The 17,761-nt window shown below is 48.9% G+C and overlaps 1 protein-coding gene across 1 annotated transcript in view; it reads right to left on the bottom strand.

Annotated features, from left to right (window-relative positions):
• CTTNBP2 (cortactin binding protein 2) overlaps positions 1–8,341 on the bottom strand; it is a 167,317-nt gene extending 158,976 nt beyond the window's left edge. The window contains 1 exon segment of the mRNA XM_068276424.1: positions 8,202–8,341. Within this exon segment, the coding sequence (XP_068132525.1) occupies positions 8,202–8,258 (57 nt within the window). The 5' untranslated portion in view covers positions 8,259–8,341.
• Positions 8,342–17,761: the final 9,420 nt, after the last annotated feature.

The following is a 17,761-nucleotide window of genomic DNA, read 5'->3' as shown; positions in this document are numbered from 1 at the left end:
AAACGTACGCTTGACAAAAGGTAGAATCTTCCCAGGTATGTCATCTTGAATGTTTTCTTACCAAAGATAACCTGATGCTGTAGCCTGACAAACTATAACCCTAGAGTAACTTATCATTAACAATGACAGAAACACAAACTTCTTGACCCTTCATATCAACTTGAAATGGCCTGGATAACTTACTTAACTATTAATACATATTTGGCATTACTGATATTTTATTGCCTCTGGGCCAGCACCACAAGATCATATGGCTCCAAAAGCAACTGCTCAATGATTGCACACTGTGCCTTGTATTTGCTTCACCAGTAATAATAATAATAATAATAATGGCAGTATTTGTATAGCGCCTTTCTCCTGTCGGACTCAAAGCGCTTGCGAGGCAGCCACTAGAGCGCACTCAGTAGGCAGTAGCAGTGTTAAGGAGACTTGCCCAAGAAACTCCTTACTGAATAGGTGCAGGCTTACTGAACAGGCAGAGCCGAGATTTGAACCCAGGTCTCCTGTGTCAGAGGCAGAGGCCTTAACCATTACACTATCCAGCCAGTATAGGCAGATATTAGTGATTAAAGTAGTATGCACATTTTTCTGACTCCAATACTTATAGTTAGATTTTGACTGGTCTTGAGGTAGTTAATGCTTAATGGAACAAGGTTTCTTTTTACTATTGAACATCCCTTTCATATGGAAATAATGTCATGTGTAAATGGGAAATGTAAACAGCCTTGCAAGGGAGAAGGCTTTACAAGGTGTAAAGTTCAAACAGAGATGGGGAAGGATGATCTTTTGAATTCTGCTGCATAAGGTGGGGGTTGTAAAGCAGAAGTGTGGCAAGAATGTGACTAGCAGAAGCTGAAGGCAAGGGTGATGTGGTCTAAACCAGTGTTTCCTCAACATTTCATTGGCATGTACTGCTTTTGAAAGCCTGTGCTCACAAAAAAACCCATTGTAAGGTAAAGATTATCAAAAGTACCCCTTGACAGATATATTTAGTAATAGTACATGGTAACGGTTTCTAAACAATTTCTGAGAGTTTACTGTGGCATCTAAATAGCTAAAATAGTAAATTGGTGTTGCTTATATAGGATTTATTTGATTTTTCAATTTTTAAAAACTCTGCATTTTCTATATTTAACTATATCATGACTGAGTACCCCCGGGACCCACTAGGAGTACCCCCTGGGATACACGTACCACACGCTGAGAACCTAGGGTCTATATGATAGAGATAACACCCCTTTCTTCATTACAGAGAAAGTAATATATGCTTACTTATAAAAGATGCAATACAGAACTGTGCTGTGGCGTATGTATTAGTACACCGCTGATGAGCTGGGCGCAGGGTGAGCCAAATGACAGTTCACTCTGCTGCTGCTCAAATTCCCCCTCTGAGAGAGCCATAATTTGAGATCCAGCGGTCACCGGATTCCTCTTACGCAGGGCATGTACTACAGCACTAGTGCTATAGGGGCGCCCAGATTTGGCGCTCGGCACTGAAACCACCTGCTTCGGTGCTGTGTCTCCTTTATAGTTAGGCTAAGTCAATGGTATTCCTGCTGAATTTAATTAGCCCTTTTTCATACTGCATGACTCTATAGGACAAATCAGAAAATCAGTATTGTACTGCAGTAATTAGAATGCCACAGAATTTTTAGGCCAATCACAAGACTCGGAAGTATAAGTCAATCAGTGAATGCAGATGTTTAGGCCTGGTCCACACTGGTCTGTTGCAGATCAGATCCGTTTTAAACGGATCCGTTTTTGTAAACTTTTTTTTTTTTTTTTAAACCCCTTCCCCCCCGTTTTTCCTAAAAATGCCTTTTCTTGCAGCATACGCTTCCAGTCCATGGATACGTATGCTCAGCCGTGGGGGGAGAGGAAGCCCCCATGCTGGAGGAGGTAGCAGCCAGAACGGGGGTGGCAGCGGTCAGCGGAATCGTCCCCCCCCCTCACCTGGGTCCCCCATCCTCTCTCCCCTCCAAACGAGATAAACAGAGGAACACCAAGAGTCCCAATAGTGTAGTATGTATTGACAAAGGGGGTAATGACAAAGAGTAATAGTTGTTATACTCACAAACATGGGTCACCAATAGGCAACCACTGTAAAGGCAGGTGGGGAGATTATCCTGACCCCACTCAGGAATAAGAAGTCGCTTTCTGTAGATAGTAGAAAGGGTCGCAACCCTCCACCAAGGGTGGATACAATATTATAAAGGAGAGAACAGAGGCGCCAAAAGGATAAAAGGGGTTTTAAAGGTGCTTAAAAGCCAAAACGTGGTAATTAGAGGAGGCAGTGGTGGACTTACCCCCTCCAAGCAGACACAACACGACTGTACATTCAGTCTATTTATTAACGAACTCCAGATAAAACAAAGCAACGCGTTTCACGGGTCAGCGCCCGCTTCCTCAGGCAATAGAAAAAGGAGTTACAGCATCTAGCAAAACAAACGACACTCAGCGCCAACGCTTCCAGTCCATGGATACGTATGCTCAGCCGTGGGGGGAGAGGAAGCCCCCATGCTGGAGGAGGTAGCAGCCAGGACGGGGGTGGCAGCGGTCAGCGGAGTCGTCCCCCCCCTCACCTGGGTCCCCCATCCTCTCTCCCCTCCAGCTACTTGCACAAAATTGGTTAAACTGTAAAGTATGAGGCAAGCGGGGAGCTAACCTTCTCTCTTTCTCTGCTCGCCGCCTCACTGCCTGCAGTGCCGCCCTCTATACTACCCCATCCAGCATGGCTGCCCCCTCCTCACCCACAGGTTGTGACACAGAAACGGATCTGTTTCTGTGTCCAAAACTGCCTGTGTAGAGGCGATCCATTTTCCTATTCCCCTGCACTACCCCCTCCGTGTATCCGCATCCAGATGCGTTGCGTGAAGATGCAGCAGATCCGGAATCTCCGTTCAGGTTTCGAAAAAGGGTCCCCGCAAACGCAGACGGATCCGTTTTTTGTTTGGGTCAAGACTGCTGCTATTTTTAACATTGCTATCCGTGGCTCCAGTTTTCATCATGTTTTAAAAACGGAGCCACGGATACGTTTCTGGACCTAGTGTGAACCTACTCTAACTAAAGTTGCCAATAGGAAATGCGGACTACGCATTAGGGAGTTTCAGATTTCCACTGGGAGCCGCGGTCGTTTCAGATTGGGCCATAGCTCAGTTTGGGTAAAGGCCGTAGGCAAATGGAGTCCTTAAAGAGACACTGTAATGAAAAAACCCCACCTGGGGGTCAGTAGTGTCTCTGCCCAGGCTCCAGTAGAAATAGCTGAGCCTGATCGGTTCCGAGTCGCCTGTGCATTAGAATAAACCTGATTGGGCTTAGCTATTTCCACATAAGCCCAAATGGAATGCTGAAACCGCGCCTGTGCTGGATTGCGGTAGGTAAATATTTACCTCCCCGGTGTTCAGGGGCTTTAAGCACTGCACAACGGATGGATGGAGTAGGATAGGGAAGCCTCATTGGGATCCAGAGACCTCCCACTCCCGAGGTAATTATCCCCAGGTGGAGTTTTTTTTTTTTAATTAGAGGTTTTCTTTAAGTAGGCAGTTCATAGGGGTTCTAGATATTCGAACTTCAAACAGCTGCAGAAGGACAACTGCTAATGGAAGGTGGAAGTCCAAGGATAGTCCAGGCCACAGGTGTCAAACACAAGGCCTGCAGGCTGAATGCGACCATCCTTGCCATTTTATGTGGCCTCCGAGAGCTTCCAATGTTCATCAGTGTAAGCAGCAAAAGAAAGACAGCGCACTGCCTTCCTGTCCAGAGGAACACACCGATGACAGTGTTTCTGAAAACAAAACGTAGCCGCTGCATGGACCGGAGGATTGTTGAATGATCGCACAGGATGGCTGGAGGAGGCTGGTAGAAGTGAGGGAAACACTTTTTTTTATACGTTCAGTTTAGGTTCACTTAGATAAACTGTTTGGCACACGACTCAGACTATGTTTTAGTTTTTGGTCCTTTTTGTGATTGAGTTTGACACCTCTGATCTAAGCCCAAGAAGCCCCCTCCCTCTGCATGTAAAGAGGCAGTGATCAGCCACCTGCTGGTGAGTAGTGGAAGGTCACATTAGTCAGGCAAACAATGACACTAGCAAGTGAAGCTACCTGTAGCAGCATTCTTGACATTAGGCTGGATGACAATCCTGTGTAATGTCTTAATGGTAGAGAAGAGAGATCCCAAAAACACAGGTCTAAAACTTTTGGATTAGGGAACTATATTGCGTCATCTCGGTATGGAATGTTGTAGTTTACTGATTAACTTGGAGTGTGTTGACTCTTACTGTTGGACGCATGGGAATATCTTCCTTATAGGGACATAAACTACAAAAAATGTTTTCTAAGATTCTAATCCACTTCCACGGCATTTAAAAAGAAAATTTCTCTATCCTGGGAGTTGAACTGGTGACATTTACTATATGTCCAATACTAGCAAACACAGAAAAGCCCCCACTGCCACCCATCACGCAAAATATGTATCAGCAAGCGTGTTACATAACAGATTCACTAATTTCCATCAGAAAAAAATAATAAATAAAAGGTCTTTAAATATTCAGAAAATGTATTTAAATGCTATACCTTCTCCCAAACTGCAGCATAGCGGAAGCGAACAGATACGTTTCTAAATTCACACCAAAGTGTTTAATGTCAGCAGTTCGGCGCTGACAGCTACATTGTCTTTGATACAAGATCTGTCATAACATGCCTAATGTCAGGATGGGAGTTCAGAGAGCAGACCAGCAAACGGTTACTGGCAGATGTCCACTATTTATACTCCAGCAACACTGGAAAATGCTCTTCAATATAGAGCCTCCTTCTCAACCAGTTTGAAAATACACAGGACCAGAGAAGAAGAGGAACACACAAGAAGACAGGGATAAGAGAGGACACACTGCAGATCAGCCGTGCCCAACCTACGGCCCGCGGGCCATTTGTGGCCCGCGAAGCCAGTTTCTGTGGCCCGCGCGGTGTGCTGCCTGCGGAGGGGGAGAGGATCGGGTGGTATTGCGTTGTATCAGCACTCGGCGGGACGCGCATACACCAGCGTGTGCTCGTATTCAGCCCCGGGTAGCGCTGGGATAGTCAGAAAGCCTAACTCATTGGTTACTGCAGGAACCTTCCTCCAATAGGAATTAGCCTAATTCCTATTGGAGGAAGGCTCCTGCAGTAACCAATGAGCGAGGCTTTCTAACTATCCCAGCGCTACCCGGGGCTGAATACGAGCGCACGCTGGTGTATGCGCGTCCCGCCGAGTGCCATACTACGCAATACCACCCGATCCTCTCCCCCTCCGCAGGACACTGCGGGCAGACACCGGGGCACACGCTGTGCCAGCCTCCTCAGCCCCAAACACAGAGCTGCCAGCCTCCTCAGCCCCAAACACAGAGCTGCCAGCCTCCTCAGCCCCAAACACAGAGCTGCCAGCCTCCTCAGCCCCAAACACAGAGCTGCCAGCCTCCTCAGCCCCAAACACAGAGCTGCCAGCCTCCTCAGCCCCAAACACAGAGCTGCCAGCCTCCTCAGCCCCAAACACAGAGCTGCCAGCCTCCTCAGCCCCAAGCACAGAGCTGCCAGCCTCCTCAGCCCCAAACACAGAGCTGCCAGCCTCCTCAGCCCCAAACACAGAGCTGCCAGCCTCCTCAGCCCCAAACACAGAGCTGCCAGCCTCCTCAGCCCCAAACACAGAGCTGCCAGCCTCCTCAGCCCCAAACACAGAGCTGCCAGCCTCCTCAGCCCCAAACACAGAGCTGCCAGCCTCCTCAGCCCCAAACACAGAGCTGCCAGCCTCCTCAGCCCCAAACACAGAGCTGCCAGCCTCCTCAGCCCCAAACACAGAGCTGCCAGCCTCCTCAGCCCCAAACACAGAGCTGCCAGCCTCCTCAGCCCCAAACACAGAGCTGCCAGCCTCCTCAGCCCCAAACACAGAGCTGCCAGCCTCCTCAGCCCCAAACACAGAGCTGCCAGCCTCCTCAGCCCCAAACACAGAGCTGCCAGCCTCCTCAGCCCCAAGCACAGAGCTGCCAGCCTCCTCAGCCCCAAGCACAGAGCTGCCAGCCTCCTCAGCCCCAAGCACAGAGCTGCCAGCCTCCTCAGCCCCAAGCACAGAGCTGCCAGCCTCCTCAGCCCCAAGCACAGAGCTGCCAGCCTCCTCAGCCCCAAGCACAGAGCTGCCAGCCTCCTCAGCCCCAAGCACAGAGCTGCCAGCCTCCTCAGCCCCAAACACAGAGCTGCCAGCCTCCTCAGCCCCAAACACAGAGCTGCCAGCCTCCTCAGCCCCAAACACAGAGCTGCCAGCCTCCTCAGCCCCAAACACAGAGCTGCCAGCCTCCTCAGCCCCAAACACAGAGCTGCCAGCCTCCTCAGCCCCAAACACAGAGCTGCCAGCCTCCTCAGCCCCAAACACAGAGCTGCCAGCCTCCTCAGCCCCAAACACAGAGCTGCCAGCCTCCTCAGCCCCAAACACAGAGCTGCCAGCCTCCTCAGCCCCAAACACAGAGCTGCCAGCCTCCTCAGCCCCAAGCACAGAGCTGCCAGCCTCCTCAGCCCCAAGCACAGAGCTGCCAGCCTCCTCAGCCCCAAGCACAGAGCTGCCAGCCTCCTCAGCCCCAAGCACAGAGCTGCCAGCCTCCTCAGCCCCAAGCACAGAGCTGCCAGCCTCCTCAGCCCCAAGCACAGAGCTGCCAGCCTCCTCAGCCCCAAGCACAGAGCTGCCAGCCTCCTCAGCCCCAAACACAGAGCTGCCAGCCTCCTCAGCCCCAAACACAGAGCTGCCAGCCTCCTCAGCCCCAAACACAGAGCTGCCAGCCTCCTCAGCCCCAAACACAGAGCTGCCAGCCTCCTCAGCCCCAAACACAGAGCTGCCAGCCTCCTCAGCCCCAAACACAGAGCTGCCAGCCTCCTCAGCCCCAAACACAGAGCTGCCAGCCTCCTCAGCCCCAAACACAGAGCTGCCAGCCTCCTCAGCCCCAAACACAGAGCTGCCAGCCTCCTCAGCCCCAAACACAGAGCTGCCAGCCTCCTCAGCCCCAAACACAGAGCTGCCAGCCTCCTCAGCCCCACACACAGAGCTGCCAGCCTCCTCAGCCAGCACACTACAGGCCACTCTGATACCATTGCTGCATTAATCTGCCCTGTGCATACACCCAGGTACCGTACTGGACTCTGATACCATTGCTGCATTAATCTGCCGCAAACTTCTCATTAAGAAAATGTGCATCAAATGGTGAGTACAACAATTCTTGTCGTTTTCTTCCCATTTCCAACACCATGTTAACTGTTACTAGAAAAACGTTAAAAGTTTTTTACATCGAAATTTTGTATGCATGTGTTCCGGCCCTCGAGATTTTTCTTGATTTGAAGTTCGGCCCTCGGGCCAAAAAAGGTTGAGCACCACTGCTGCAGATAAACAGATCACAATAACATCCACCATGAAATGCACTGGCGTGGGTATATTAGGCCCCATTTACAATAGATGCATATTTTTCTGCAATGCAGAAACGCAGGACAACAAACCAAATAATGCGCTTACTGTAATAATGCAGTTGTCCATCCCTAGTAAAAACAGCTTTTATCTGCATGACATTTGCGTTTTCACATAAATACATCGTACTGCAACTGCAGATGTGTACTTTTTAACGCATAGGAAGATGTTGGCACTGGAAAACGCATTCATGGTATTAAAAGTGCAGACATACTGTCCGTGACTGTAATCCCTAATTTTCACAAAAGCATTGCAGAGCAATTCTGGTATGCATTTCCACACATCATCATCATCACCATTCACTTATGGGAAGGGGCAATGTAGACGTGCACAAAATGATGCTGCCTGAATTTCACAACCCCTATAATGTGCAATGCATGAGCCTTCTGCAATATCAGGAAAAGGGAGATCTAGGGAAGAAATGAATATGATGTCCAGGAAAAGAAGTGTTCCGACTGACAATAACACAGTAATGCTATGGGAGAAGGAATCTGGTGTCTGCCAGACACCCATCTGTATGACAGAACAGCTCTGTACTCTAGCACTGCCCGGTCACCCAGCCGGGATCCCCAGTATCCAGAAAGCCAGCATTATGTATGTGACACCCTAGTTACAGATATCTGCAGCACATCACAGCTAAGCTGCAAGTAACACTGTCACTGTGACAGATCAGATGGCAGCGCACAGCCCCCCCCTGCCAGCAGCAGAGCCCCATTCATGCTTACATTGTCCGGCTCCCCAGTGCAGAAGGGCTGCTCCCCGCTCTCTCCCTCCGTCGCCATCTTCGTGCTATAGCAGTGAGTAATGCAGCCGGGTGAGAAGAGAGGAAAGGGGAGAGAAGAGGAGAGGAGGACAGCCCCCACAACTAGCATACCACTACCCAGTGCCTGCCTGCTCCTCCTCCTACCTGCTGCTTGCCAGAGCCTTAACTCTATGAGGACCTGCTGCTGCTACTACATCCAGGCAGCCACACTAGTCCCAACATGTTGCCAGTAATTGTGTATCATTGTCATACAGTAATGTGGAAGCTGTGCCACTGCCTGCGCTGCACATCCTCACTGCTCCAGCAATCGTGCACTGTATATGGTCAGTGCTCCCCCCCCGCCGTCCTGCAGGAGATGAGTGGGAAGCAGACGGCCAGGAAACAGCTACTGGTGACCGGGATAGGTTACACTGGGAAAGGAGGAGGGAGACTCCATAACAAGCTGCAGGCACACTGACCTCCATTGAAAACTTCCCATTACACTCACCTACCAAAGGCATTTTACAGTCCTGCTAAACCTAGCTAGCTCCTGCTGAAAGACTTCCATAGGCTGTAATAGCATGCGTGGCTGTAGTATTGGGGCAATAATCATTTTGAAGAGATATTTTTTTTTTAATCTAAGAAAAGCCTAGGTGGTGGTCACTTTTAAACCATATAATTAGTGTGCATTTGTAAACGAGGCTGCTGCTGCATTTTCCAGAGGCATTTGCGATTCCGCATAGTGTAAATAAACGATACAACCTCCACAACGTTCTTCAAACAATTGTGGCAAAATGCTTGCATGGAATGTCTGCAAGTGTGATCCCTCCCTAGGCATTCAGGATATCATTTGAATTGGGCATAGCTGATGCATATCTCCAAAATGTTGCTATTTAGTTCAGCAGGCGTGTTTCGGGTAAGCTTAGCTCTGCCCTCTGGCTCTATGCACAGGACTAGGTACATACTGTGCAGTTAGGGCACCCTATAAAAGACTGGCTGGCTGGGGTGGGTGGGGGCACACATAACAGAGCGTAAAAGGTCGCGTTTTCATATGTGGTTTTGGTTTTTTTTTTGTGTGTGCTTTACTTTTAGTGCATTTGCAGGTTTTTTTACTCGTGTTTTTTTGCGTGCGTATTTATGCGTTTGCAGTTTGCATATACAAAAGGCATATGCGTTTTATATTGCGTTTTATGCAAATCACTAGGAAGACAACAGGGTAATGGAAATACATCACAAGACAAACGCATACAAATCACAATGCGATCTCATTGACTTGTATTATATGCATTTTTGATGTGTTTTTGAATATTATGCAACAAAACCAGTGTTTTTAAAAACGCACGCATTCAAAAAGCATATGCTTTTTTTCATGCTGCCCATTAGCGGCAAAACGCAGCATTTTCTGCAATGCTTGAGTTTCTGCTAAGTGTGCACCTAGCCTGCGTTTTTTGTAACAATCAAGGGCTTATGGATATTAGACAGGGGTCAAACTCGCAAAGATTCGCATGTGTTTTCAACAAAGCGAAAACGCACATAATGCTTCCCTATCGAGATTTGCAGTGCATGGGATTGGGCGTTTATGGTGGGTTTTTTTAACATGTGGTTTAATAGTACTGGGATATTCAAGTAACCTCAACAAACAAATCCGAAGGAAAAACTATTTTCTGCTTAAAGGACACCTGTAGTGAGAGGAATATAGATGCTTATATTTACAGTGTTTCCTTGTAAGCAATACCAGTTGCCTGGCAACTCTGCTGATCTTCTGCCTCTAATACTTTTAGCCATAGACCCTGAACAAGCATGCAGCAGGTCAGGTGTTTCTGACATAGTTAGATCTGACAAGATTAGTTGCATTTTGGGTATTATTCGGACACTACTGCAGCCAAATAAATCAGCAGGGCTGCCAGGGGATACTGCTTAAGGCTACTTGCACACCAAGACGTTGCGTTAGGTGCTACGTTAAGGTCGCATAACGTGCACCTAACACAACGTATGGTGCTGCAAGTGAGGACGGGAGAGTGAGCCGCGTTAGGCGGCTCGATTCCTATAATGTCTCCCAGAGTGGCGCTGATTGGCCAGTGGGACCACGTGATGCGGAGCGAGACACTCCGCATCACGTGGTCCCGCCGGCCAATCAGCGGCCGCCAGTGCAGTGATGTGCGCGGCTACTGTAGCTGGCTCTCCCCGCCTCCTCTCCGCCCCCCACTGCGCATGTGCAAACAGTCTAACGCGGCTATAGCCGCTGTAACGCCGTAGCATGCTGCACTTTCCGGACACCGTGCAGCGTTACATGTAACGCAACGTGGGCTGTGTGAACAGCCCACTTGTGTTACATTGCTGTGCGTTGGGGGAGCGTTACAGGCGCACTAACGTGCGCCTGTAACGTCTTAGTGTGTAAGCAGCCTAAAAGAAAAGAAATAAGGCAGCCTCCATATACCTCTCACTACAGTTGTCCTGTAAATGGGTCTGTTGTAAACTAGTGACGAGCCTGATGCTTCTGCCGTGGCTATGACCTGTATACCAATGCTTTTACCATGCAAAGGAACTGACTGGGAGGGGGACAGCAGCATCTGAGGACCTAAATGGACAGCAAACGAAATGGATTTGCGAAACGTATGCGGTAAGTAACCTAGTGCCTAGTGGGTACAAAGACTGTCCATTCTTATAGGATTCCGTTGTCATTCGCTTTGTTTGTGAAAAACGCATGCCGCCCGCACTTGCATTCTGCTTGTAGTAACGGACTCAATGGTTCCATTCCAAAAGAACCGATGTGAACGGATCCTATTGCATGGGATTCATTCCCAGCCGTGCCAAGCTGTTCAGTTACGCTAAACTTTTTTTGTACAGTGTGAACCCGACCTGACGCGTATTATACCTCAGTTAGGCTAGGTTCAAAATGGGGCGTTGCGTGTCCTGTAAAAAGAGGAGTGCAATTGCCAGTAAAAGTTGCATCAAGCCTTGTGTGTGTACACGCGTTCCAATGCATATAATGGGGCATACAGTCCATGACTGCACCTGTGAACACGCACGTTGGTCCAGTACCACACAGCATGCCTCCCACTATGTTGTCAGATTCCACCACACTGCGCTGCTATCGTGCCGATGTGAAAATACCATTATTACATAACATTAGCAATGCAATTATATTTTACAATGCGCCACAACGTCCCACTGTGAACCGAGCCTTGTCGGAAAATATAATCGCATAGCAAACAGGATGCAGTTGTATTGCAATTGTATGGTCACATCATCGCGTTAGTATTGCGGGGCAATGGAATCCATTGGAATAATTTTGTGTGGTACCAGTCAACATGCACGTTTATAGTTGTAATGAAGCCTACTCTTCATTAAGTGTATTAATTGCATGTGTGTGTGAGGCGCAACGCAACTTTCCTGATTTTACAGGGTACGTAACTCCCCAATGTGAAATTAGCCTTTGTTTGGTGTACTCCTGACTGCTGAGGTGAGAGTGAACATCATGATGAGAGCAAAAGAGTCTGGGGCCTTTAGAAAGAAGACTGTACCAGCTTATAAGTCTAGTAAGGGAATTAAAGGGATCGCAGAAGAATTTGAAATCAGCCATTTGCTGTCTGGAAAATAGTCTACATGTGCAGGGCTTTCAAAACTGCCAACATGAAAAAACGAACAAACAAAAATAAAAAAAAAAACTGCCAACATGCCTAGGTCTGGCCATCCAAGCAAGTTTACCCTGCGTGCAAATCATGGGATGTCAAGAGAAGTCTGAAAACTGTAAAAAGTCATCACAGGACCTACAGCAGGCTCCTTTACATCTACAAATCCTCTACAATCACAACTTTAAAGGGACACTGTAGGGGGGTCAGGGGAAAATGAGTTGACGTTAACCGGGCTTCTAATGGTCCCCCACAGACATCCTGTGCCCGCACAGCCATTCCCCAATGCTCCAGCCTCTGGTTCACTTCTGGAATTTCAGACTTTCAAGTCTGAAAACCACTGCGCCTGCATTGCCATGTCCTCACTCCCGCTGATGGCACCAGGAGCATACTGCGCAGGCCCAGTATGGTCTGTGCCTGCAACGTGCGCTCCTGGTGACATCAGGGGAAGTGAGGACACGGAAATGCAGGCGCAGTGGTTTTCAGACTTGAAAGTCTGAAATTCCAAAAGTGAACCGGAGGCGGGGCCGAGCATCAGTGAGTGACTGCATGGGCACAGGATGCCTGCGGGGGACCATTAGAAGCCCCGGGTAACTTCAACTCATGTTCCCCCGCCCCCCTTCAGTATCCCGCTAAGGGCTCTTTCACAGTGGTACGCTGCATTTGATGCAATGTTAAGGTCGCACAACGTGCCTCTAACGCAACGCATGTTAGTTTTGAAGTTGGACGTTATATTGAACTGCGTTATGCGTCTCTTGATGCGCCATTTTCGACGCACACTGATAGAATGAAAACAGCGCATGTGTCACATTTTAAAAAAAATCAAAAACATTACTGAGCATGTGCAAACAGTCCAACGTAGCTTAAAGGGACTCCGAGCTCACGAAAAAAAGAAAAGTTGTACTCACCAGGGGCTTTCTCCAGCCCAGTGCTGGTCGGGAGGTCCCACGCCGGCGTCCTGGCTCCTCTCCTTCTCCCCGCTCCGGTATAGCTGACAGGCCGCAGCCCGGGCGACACTTCCGCGTATGACGCGGATTACGTCACACGCCGGCCGCCTCGCGTCATCACGGCGGCCGGCGTGAAAGTACGCTTTAATCGCGCATGCGCAGTACTTTCACGCCGGCCGCCGTGATGACGCGAGGCGGCCGGCGTGTGACGTAATCCGCGTCATACGCGGAAGCTGCAGCCCGACACTCCACCGAGTGTCGCCCGGGCTGCGGCCTGTCAGCTATACCGGAGCGGGGAGAAGGAGAGGAGCCAGGACGCCGGCGTGGGACCTCCCGACCAGCACTGGGCTGGAGAAAGCCCCTGGTGAGTACAACTTTTCTTTTTTTCGTGAGCTCGGAGTCCCTTTAATAACGCATGTAACGCACAGCATGCAGCACTTTCTAAATGTTGCTACACGTTACACACAACGCAACGTGAGCACTGTGAATGTGGCACATACTTTGTATTGCTGTGTGTTAGTCTGCTTTATTCCTTTTTATAACGTGCGACTTTAACGTCGCACTGTGAAAGCAGCCTGAGTGTACCTGAGATGGGGATATAAAAAATATGATACATACCTGGGACTTCCTCCAGTCCCCTCCAGGCTGATTACTCCCTTACCGTCCTCCTGTGCCACCTCGTCCTCTGCAATTCGGCCTGTAAAAGCCCTTCAGTCGGCGCCAGTTGGAGCATGCGCAGTTCAGCACGATGGGGATGCGTTGCCAGGCTGTGCATGCACAATACGCCCCAGACCATAGGATGGCAGGGGAGCGTTCAGCCTGGAGGGGGCTGGAGGAAGTCCCAGGTATGTATCTTTTATTTTTTTATATCCCTCCGTCTCAGGTTCCCTTTAACTTGCACGGGAGTACATCTGGGCCCTTATTCAAGTGACTTTTTCTCCTGAGTTTTCTCCTTGGTGCTGTTTTCACACCCTATCAATCAAACGCTTTTTAAGCCACTAACACGCAAGAAAATATTCAGAATAATGTCAACAGTACTTTTCATCCACTTTTTAGTATTTTTTCAATTGCACAGTACTAACAAGTTATTTAAACAGAACATGAACAATGATCTCCTATGAAAAAGGGCCATAGGCTCATATGCAATTACATTGTTTACCTGAATTTTCTCATCGGTGATACTGTGACAACTTGTAAATAAAATGAAATTTAAACCACCAGCAAGCAAGAAAATACTCAAAATAATTTTGATAGTAAAGTACTGAAAAATTATCTTAAGTACAAGATAAAAAAATATTTTGATATTTTGTAGGAGAAAACTTAGGAGAAAGAGTTAATTGCATATGGACCATGGAGTCTTAGCAGTTGTCTCTCCATTCAGTGGCCTAGCAATAGGGGATGCAACGGTTACAACTGCACCAGGTCCCCTGGACCTGAAGGGCATTTGCTCTTTCTTGGTAATGGTCATGTCTATATATGCCTGAAATAGCGATTTTAACTAACCATTTCTTTGCCTCTGCTTACACCTCTCTCTTACAGCTAGACAGGTAAATTGGGTGTTCCCATTTACTTCAGCTTTCTGATGCCTCCCACTTTGGCTCTCTCTACATCCTCTGGCACTTTCTGCAGAGAGTTCGGCAGCGGTGCTGGTGGTGGGTTGAAAACTCACTTTGCCCAAGTGTGTTTGGCTGTGGGCTCTGTGCCTGGTGGAGGGGGGTTACTGATCTGTGATCGGTTAGCTGCATAGTAGTGTAATCAGTGCTCCCTGAATTTTATTCCATGACTGCCCATGCCTAGGTCACAACCAGATAGCAGGTCCTAAATATGAGATTTATATCCCAGGTAAAATCATTAAGTCACAGAGTCTGATTTATAAAAGGATGCCAGAGCTGAACTAACTAGGAGAAACAGGGAGCAGGTATGTACTGCAAGCTGTCCTGATGCTTACCGCTCCCCCAATTCTCTATCCCCCACCTTTCCAACCTACATGCCCCCCAGCAACTTCTTCTGGGTCGGCTGGGTCAGGCATTAGTGCGCAGGCGTCGGCCCAGCTGCGGGTGTCCAACATCAGCCGATCGCCCGCCAATACCAAATGCCGACCCATTGCAATGTCGGGGACTCCCCATGTCCTAATGTACTCCCCCTGTGTAATGTAATTTGCAGTGGCGTGTATCTCTCACCTGATCCTGGGAGCCTGCGGTAATCACGTGCTTCTCCTCTCACGCGCTCTTTCCCTAGTGCCAGCATTTACTGGTGGTGTCATTACACACGTGACCTGCACTAGGGGGAGGAGAAAGTGAGAGGAGAAGCCGCTGATTGGTGCGGACTCCCAGGATCAGGTGAGAGATACACCGCTGCTAATTACATTACACAGGGGAAGTGTAAGAGGACACAGGAGACAATAAAGGATGTGGATGTGGACACAGGGGGACAGGAGGAGGACACCAAGGGTGAAGGGAGGAGGACACAGTAATTGGGGGGATAACCTCTACAAGATGCCCCTAGACCATGAATGCACCATGTTTAGTGTATTATTTTTTTCCGTTTTTTTTTTTGTCCTCTAAACCTAGATGTCTTATAGTCCGAAAAACACAGTATTTTTCAGGGCTGTGGAGACAGTACAAAAATCATCTGACTCCTCAGTTTGTAAAAACACCTACTCCGACTCCAAGTGCCCAAAATTGCTCCGACTCCTCAGTCTAATTTTTACAAAGGCTTTTGATTTGGTTCAAAAATCATCCGAATCCGACTCCTCAGTTTATTGAAACCTCCGACTCCGGGTCCCAAAATTGCTCAGACTCCGACTCCTCGACTCCACAGCCCTGGTATTTTTTGTGTTGCGGTGGAGATGTGATGCTCCTGCCCCATTCCACCGTAATGCGAAAAATGACAAACATATGATTCTGCGCCCCCACTCAGTGACATACGCCCTGCTGGGGAGAAAGTACTGAGATTCCTGTCAGTTCGCAGATGCGCACAGCAATGCACCAGGCTCCTGTTGATTAAATTCCTGCATCACCCATTGGGCCTGATTCATCAGCTTAATGTGCAGTAGTGCGCGCTATGCACACCTTACATAGCAGCGCTTGCTGATATGTAGGATTGTGCTTCCCTTAGTTACGCACATTGCTTCCTTAGCAACGTGTGCAACATCAACTGGGGGCAGTCCTGCTCCTGTGAAGTATTGTTACCGTGATACTTCACTCGCGGCGGCTACTGTGTTAACACCCCCTGCTGTTATAATTATTTCCAGATTTAAGGTCTAAAAGCCATAACATTTTTTCACAAGCTTTTAGACCCTACAAACAAGGACAAAAACATACCTCAGAGAGGTCTGCAGCAGCTTCTGCATGAAACTCACTTAGGCACCGGATTACCACCCTGTTCTGCGGCTTTCTGTCCCGAGCCTGACTCGGGATTACCGCTAAGGAGGTTAACTTACATTGTTACAACTATGTAAATTAATACAGTAGCGATACTTCACAGGAGCAGGACGCGTGTTGCTAAGGAGACAATGTGCATAACTAAGGGAAGGCACAATCCTACATAGCAGCGAGCGATGCTATGTAAGGCATGCATAGCGTGCACTACTGCACATTAAGCTGCGCTGTTTTAGCAGTGCAGCCTGATGAATCAGGCGCATTGGCTCCAATGACTTTCGCCGACGCTACATCAGCGCGGCAGACATATGGTAATGCGCTACAGACTTTGCATCAGCTTGGCAGTGGTTTGGAAGCTTCCTGCACAAAGTGGTAAGTTTGCAAGGCCCCATACACTTACATTGCCGTTGCGTTACCCAGCGGTAAAACAGGGTAACGCAACTCACACTTGCAATGCAAGTGTAAAAGGGGCCTCAATAAATTCATCATGTTCACCAATGATGTCTAAGGTCAGCCCACATGGGCAGAGGAGTTTAAGAGCGGCCCAAAGGAAGAGGCAGAAGTAGCTGTGAAAAAGTGGAAAAAAACCACTACGTTGCTGTATTTTGTGTATAGCATGCCAGATAAAGAAGTGTTAATACACAACGGGCAGTCAGGGACCATGCATGTTGTAAGGTGCGCAATTATAGAAAGAAATCCTAGAGCCAGTAGGCTTTGTTTTCATCCGAGTAAAAGACTGATCAATGAAATCTTTGCTTTGAATGGTAAACACTCATGAGGGATTCTCAGTCTTCCCTTAAAGAGAACCGAGGTGGGTTTCTAACATCAATATTTGGACACAGAGGCACATTCTGCATACAATCACCAGCTTCTGTGGCCTCACAGTGTGCCCCCAGTCACCCCCCCCCCCCGTGCTCTGCTGCTGTCCCCCATTATAAAAACCGCCAGGCTAGGGACATGCACATTGTCGCTAGTCAGCTGTTTACCTTTTGGCTGCCACTCAGCGGCGGCGCTGCTCCCCCGCCTTCTCTATAGCGCGGCTCCCCTCCTGTGTCCCTCCCCTCCCCGCCTCTGTAAGCCAATTGGAGGAAACTTATGGAGGCAGCGAGGGAAGGGACACAGGCGGGGAGCCGTGCTACAGAGGAGGCGGGGGAGCGGCGCTGAGTGGCATCTAAAAGGTAAGATAGTGACAATCTGCGTGTGGCTAGCCTGGCGGTTTTTATAAGGGGGACAGCAGCAGAGCATGGGGGGAGACTGGAGGCACACTGTAAGGACAAAGAGGCTGGGCTTTGTATGCAGAATGTGCCTCTGTGTCCTAATATTGATGTCAGAAACCCACCTCAGGTTCTCTTTAAAGGAAACTTGAGATGGGGCCCTGCCATAAAATATACACACCTGGGGCTTCCTCCAGCCCCCTCCGATCTGATTGCTCCCACGGTGTCTTCTTCTTGCTCTCTGTGTCTCTGAAATTGGTCCTGGAAAGTCCTCCAAACCAGGGCCAAATGCGCATGCCCAGCTGCGCGCATTCCTGCGCAGAATGCTCTCAGCAACGGGAGTGAGACATGAGATTGGGCCTGGCTGGAC

The sequence above is a fragment of the Hyperolius riggenbachi genome, chromosome 3 (genome assembly GCF_040937935.1).
Source record: "Hyperolius riggenbachi isolate aHypRig1 chromosome 3, aHypRig1.pri, whole genome shotgun sequence".
In the NCBI taxonomy this organism is placed as follows: domain Eukaryota; kingdom Metazoa; phylum Chordata; class Amphibia; order Anura; family Hyperoliidae; genus Hyperolius; species Hyperolius riggenbachi.
The sequence above is the reverse complement of the archived record's forward strand: the minus strand, read 5'-3'. Positions and strand labels throughout refer to the sequence as shown.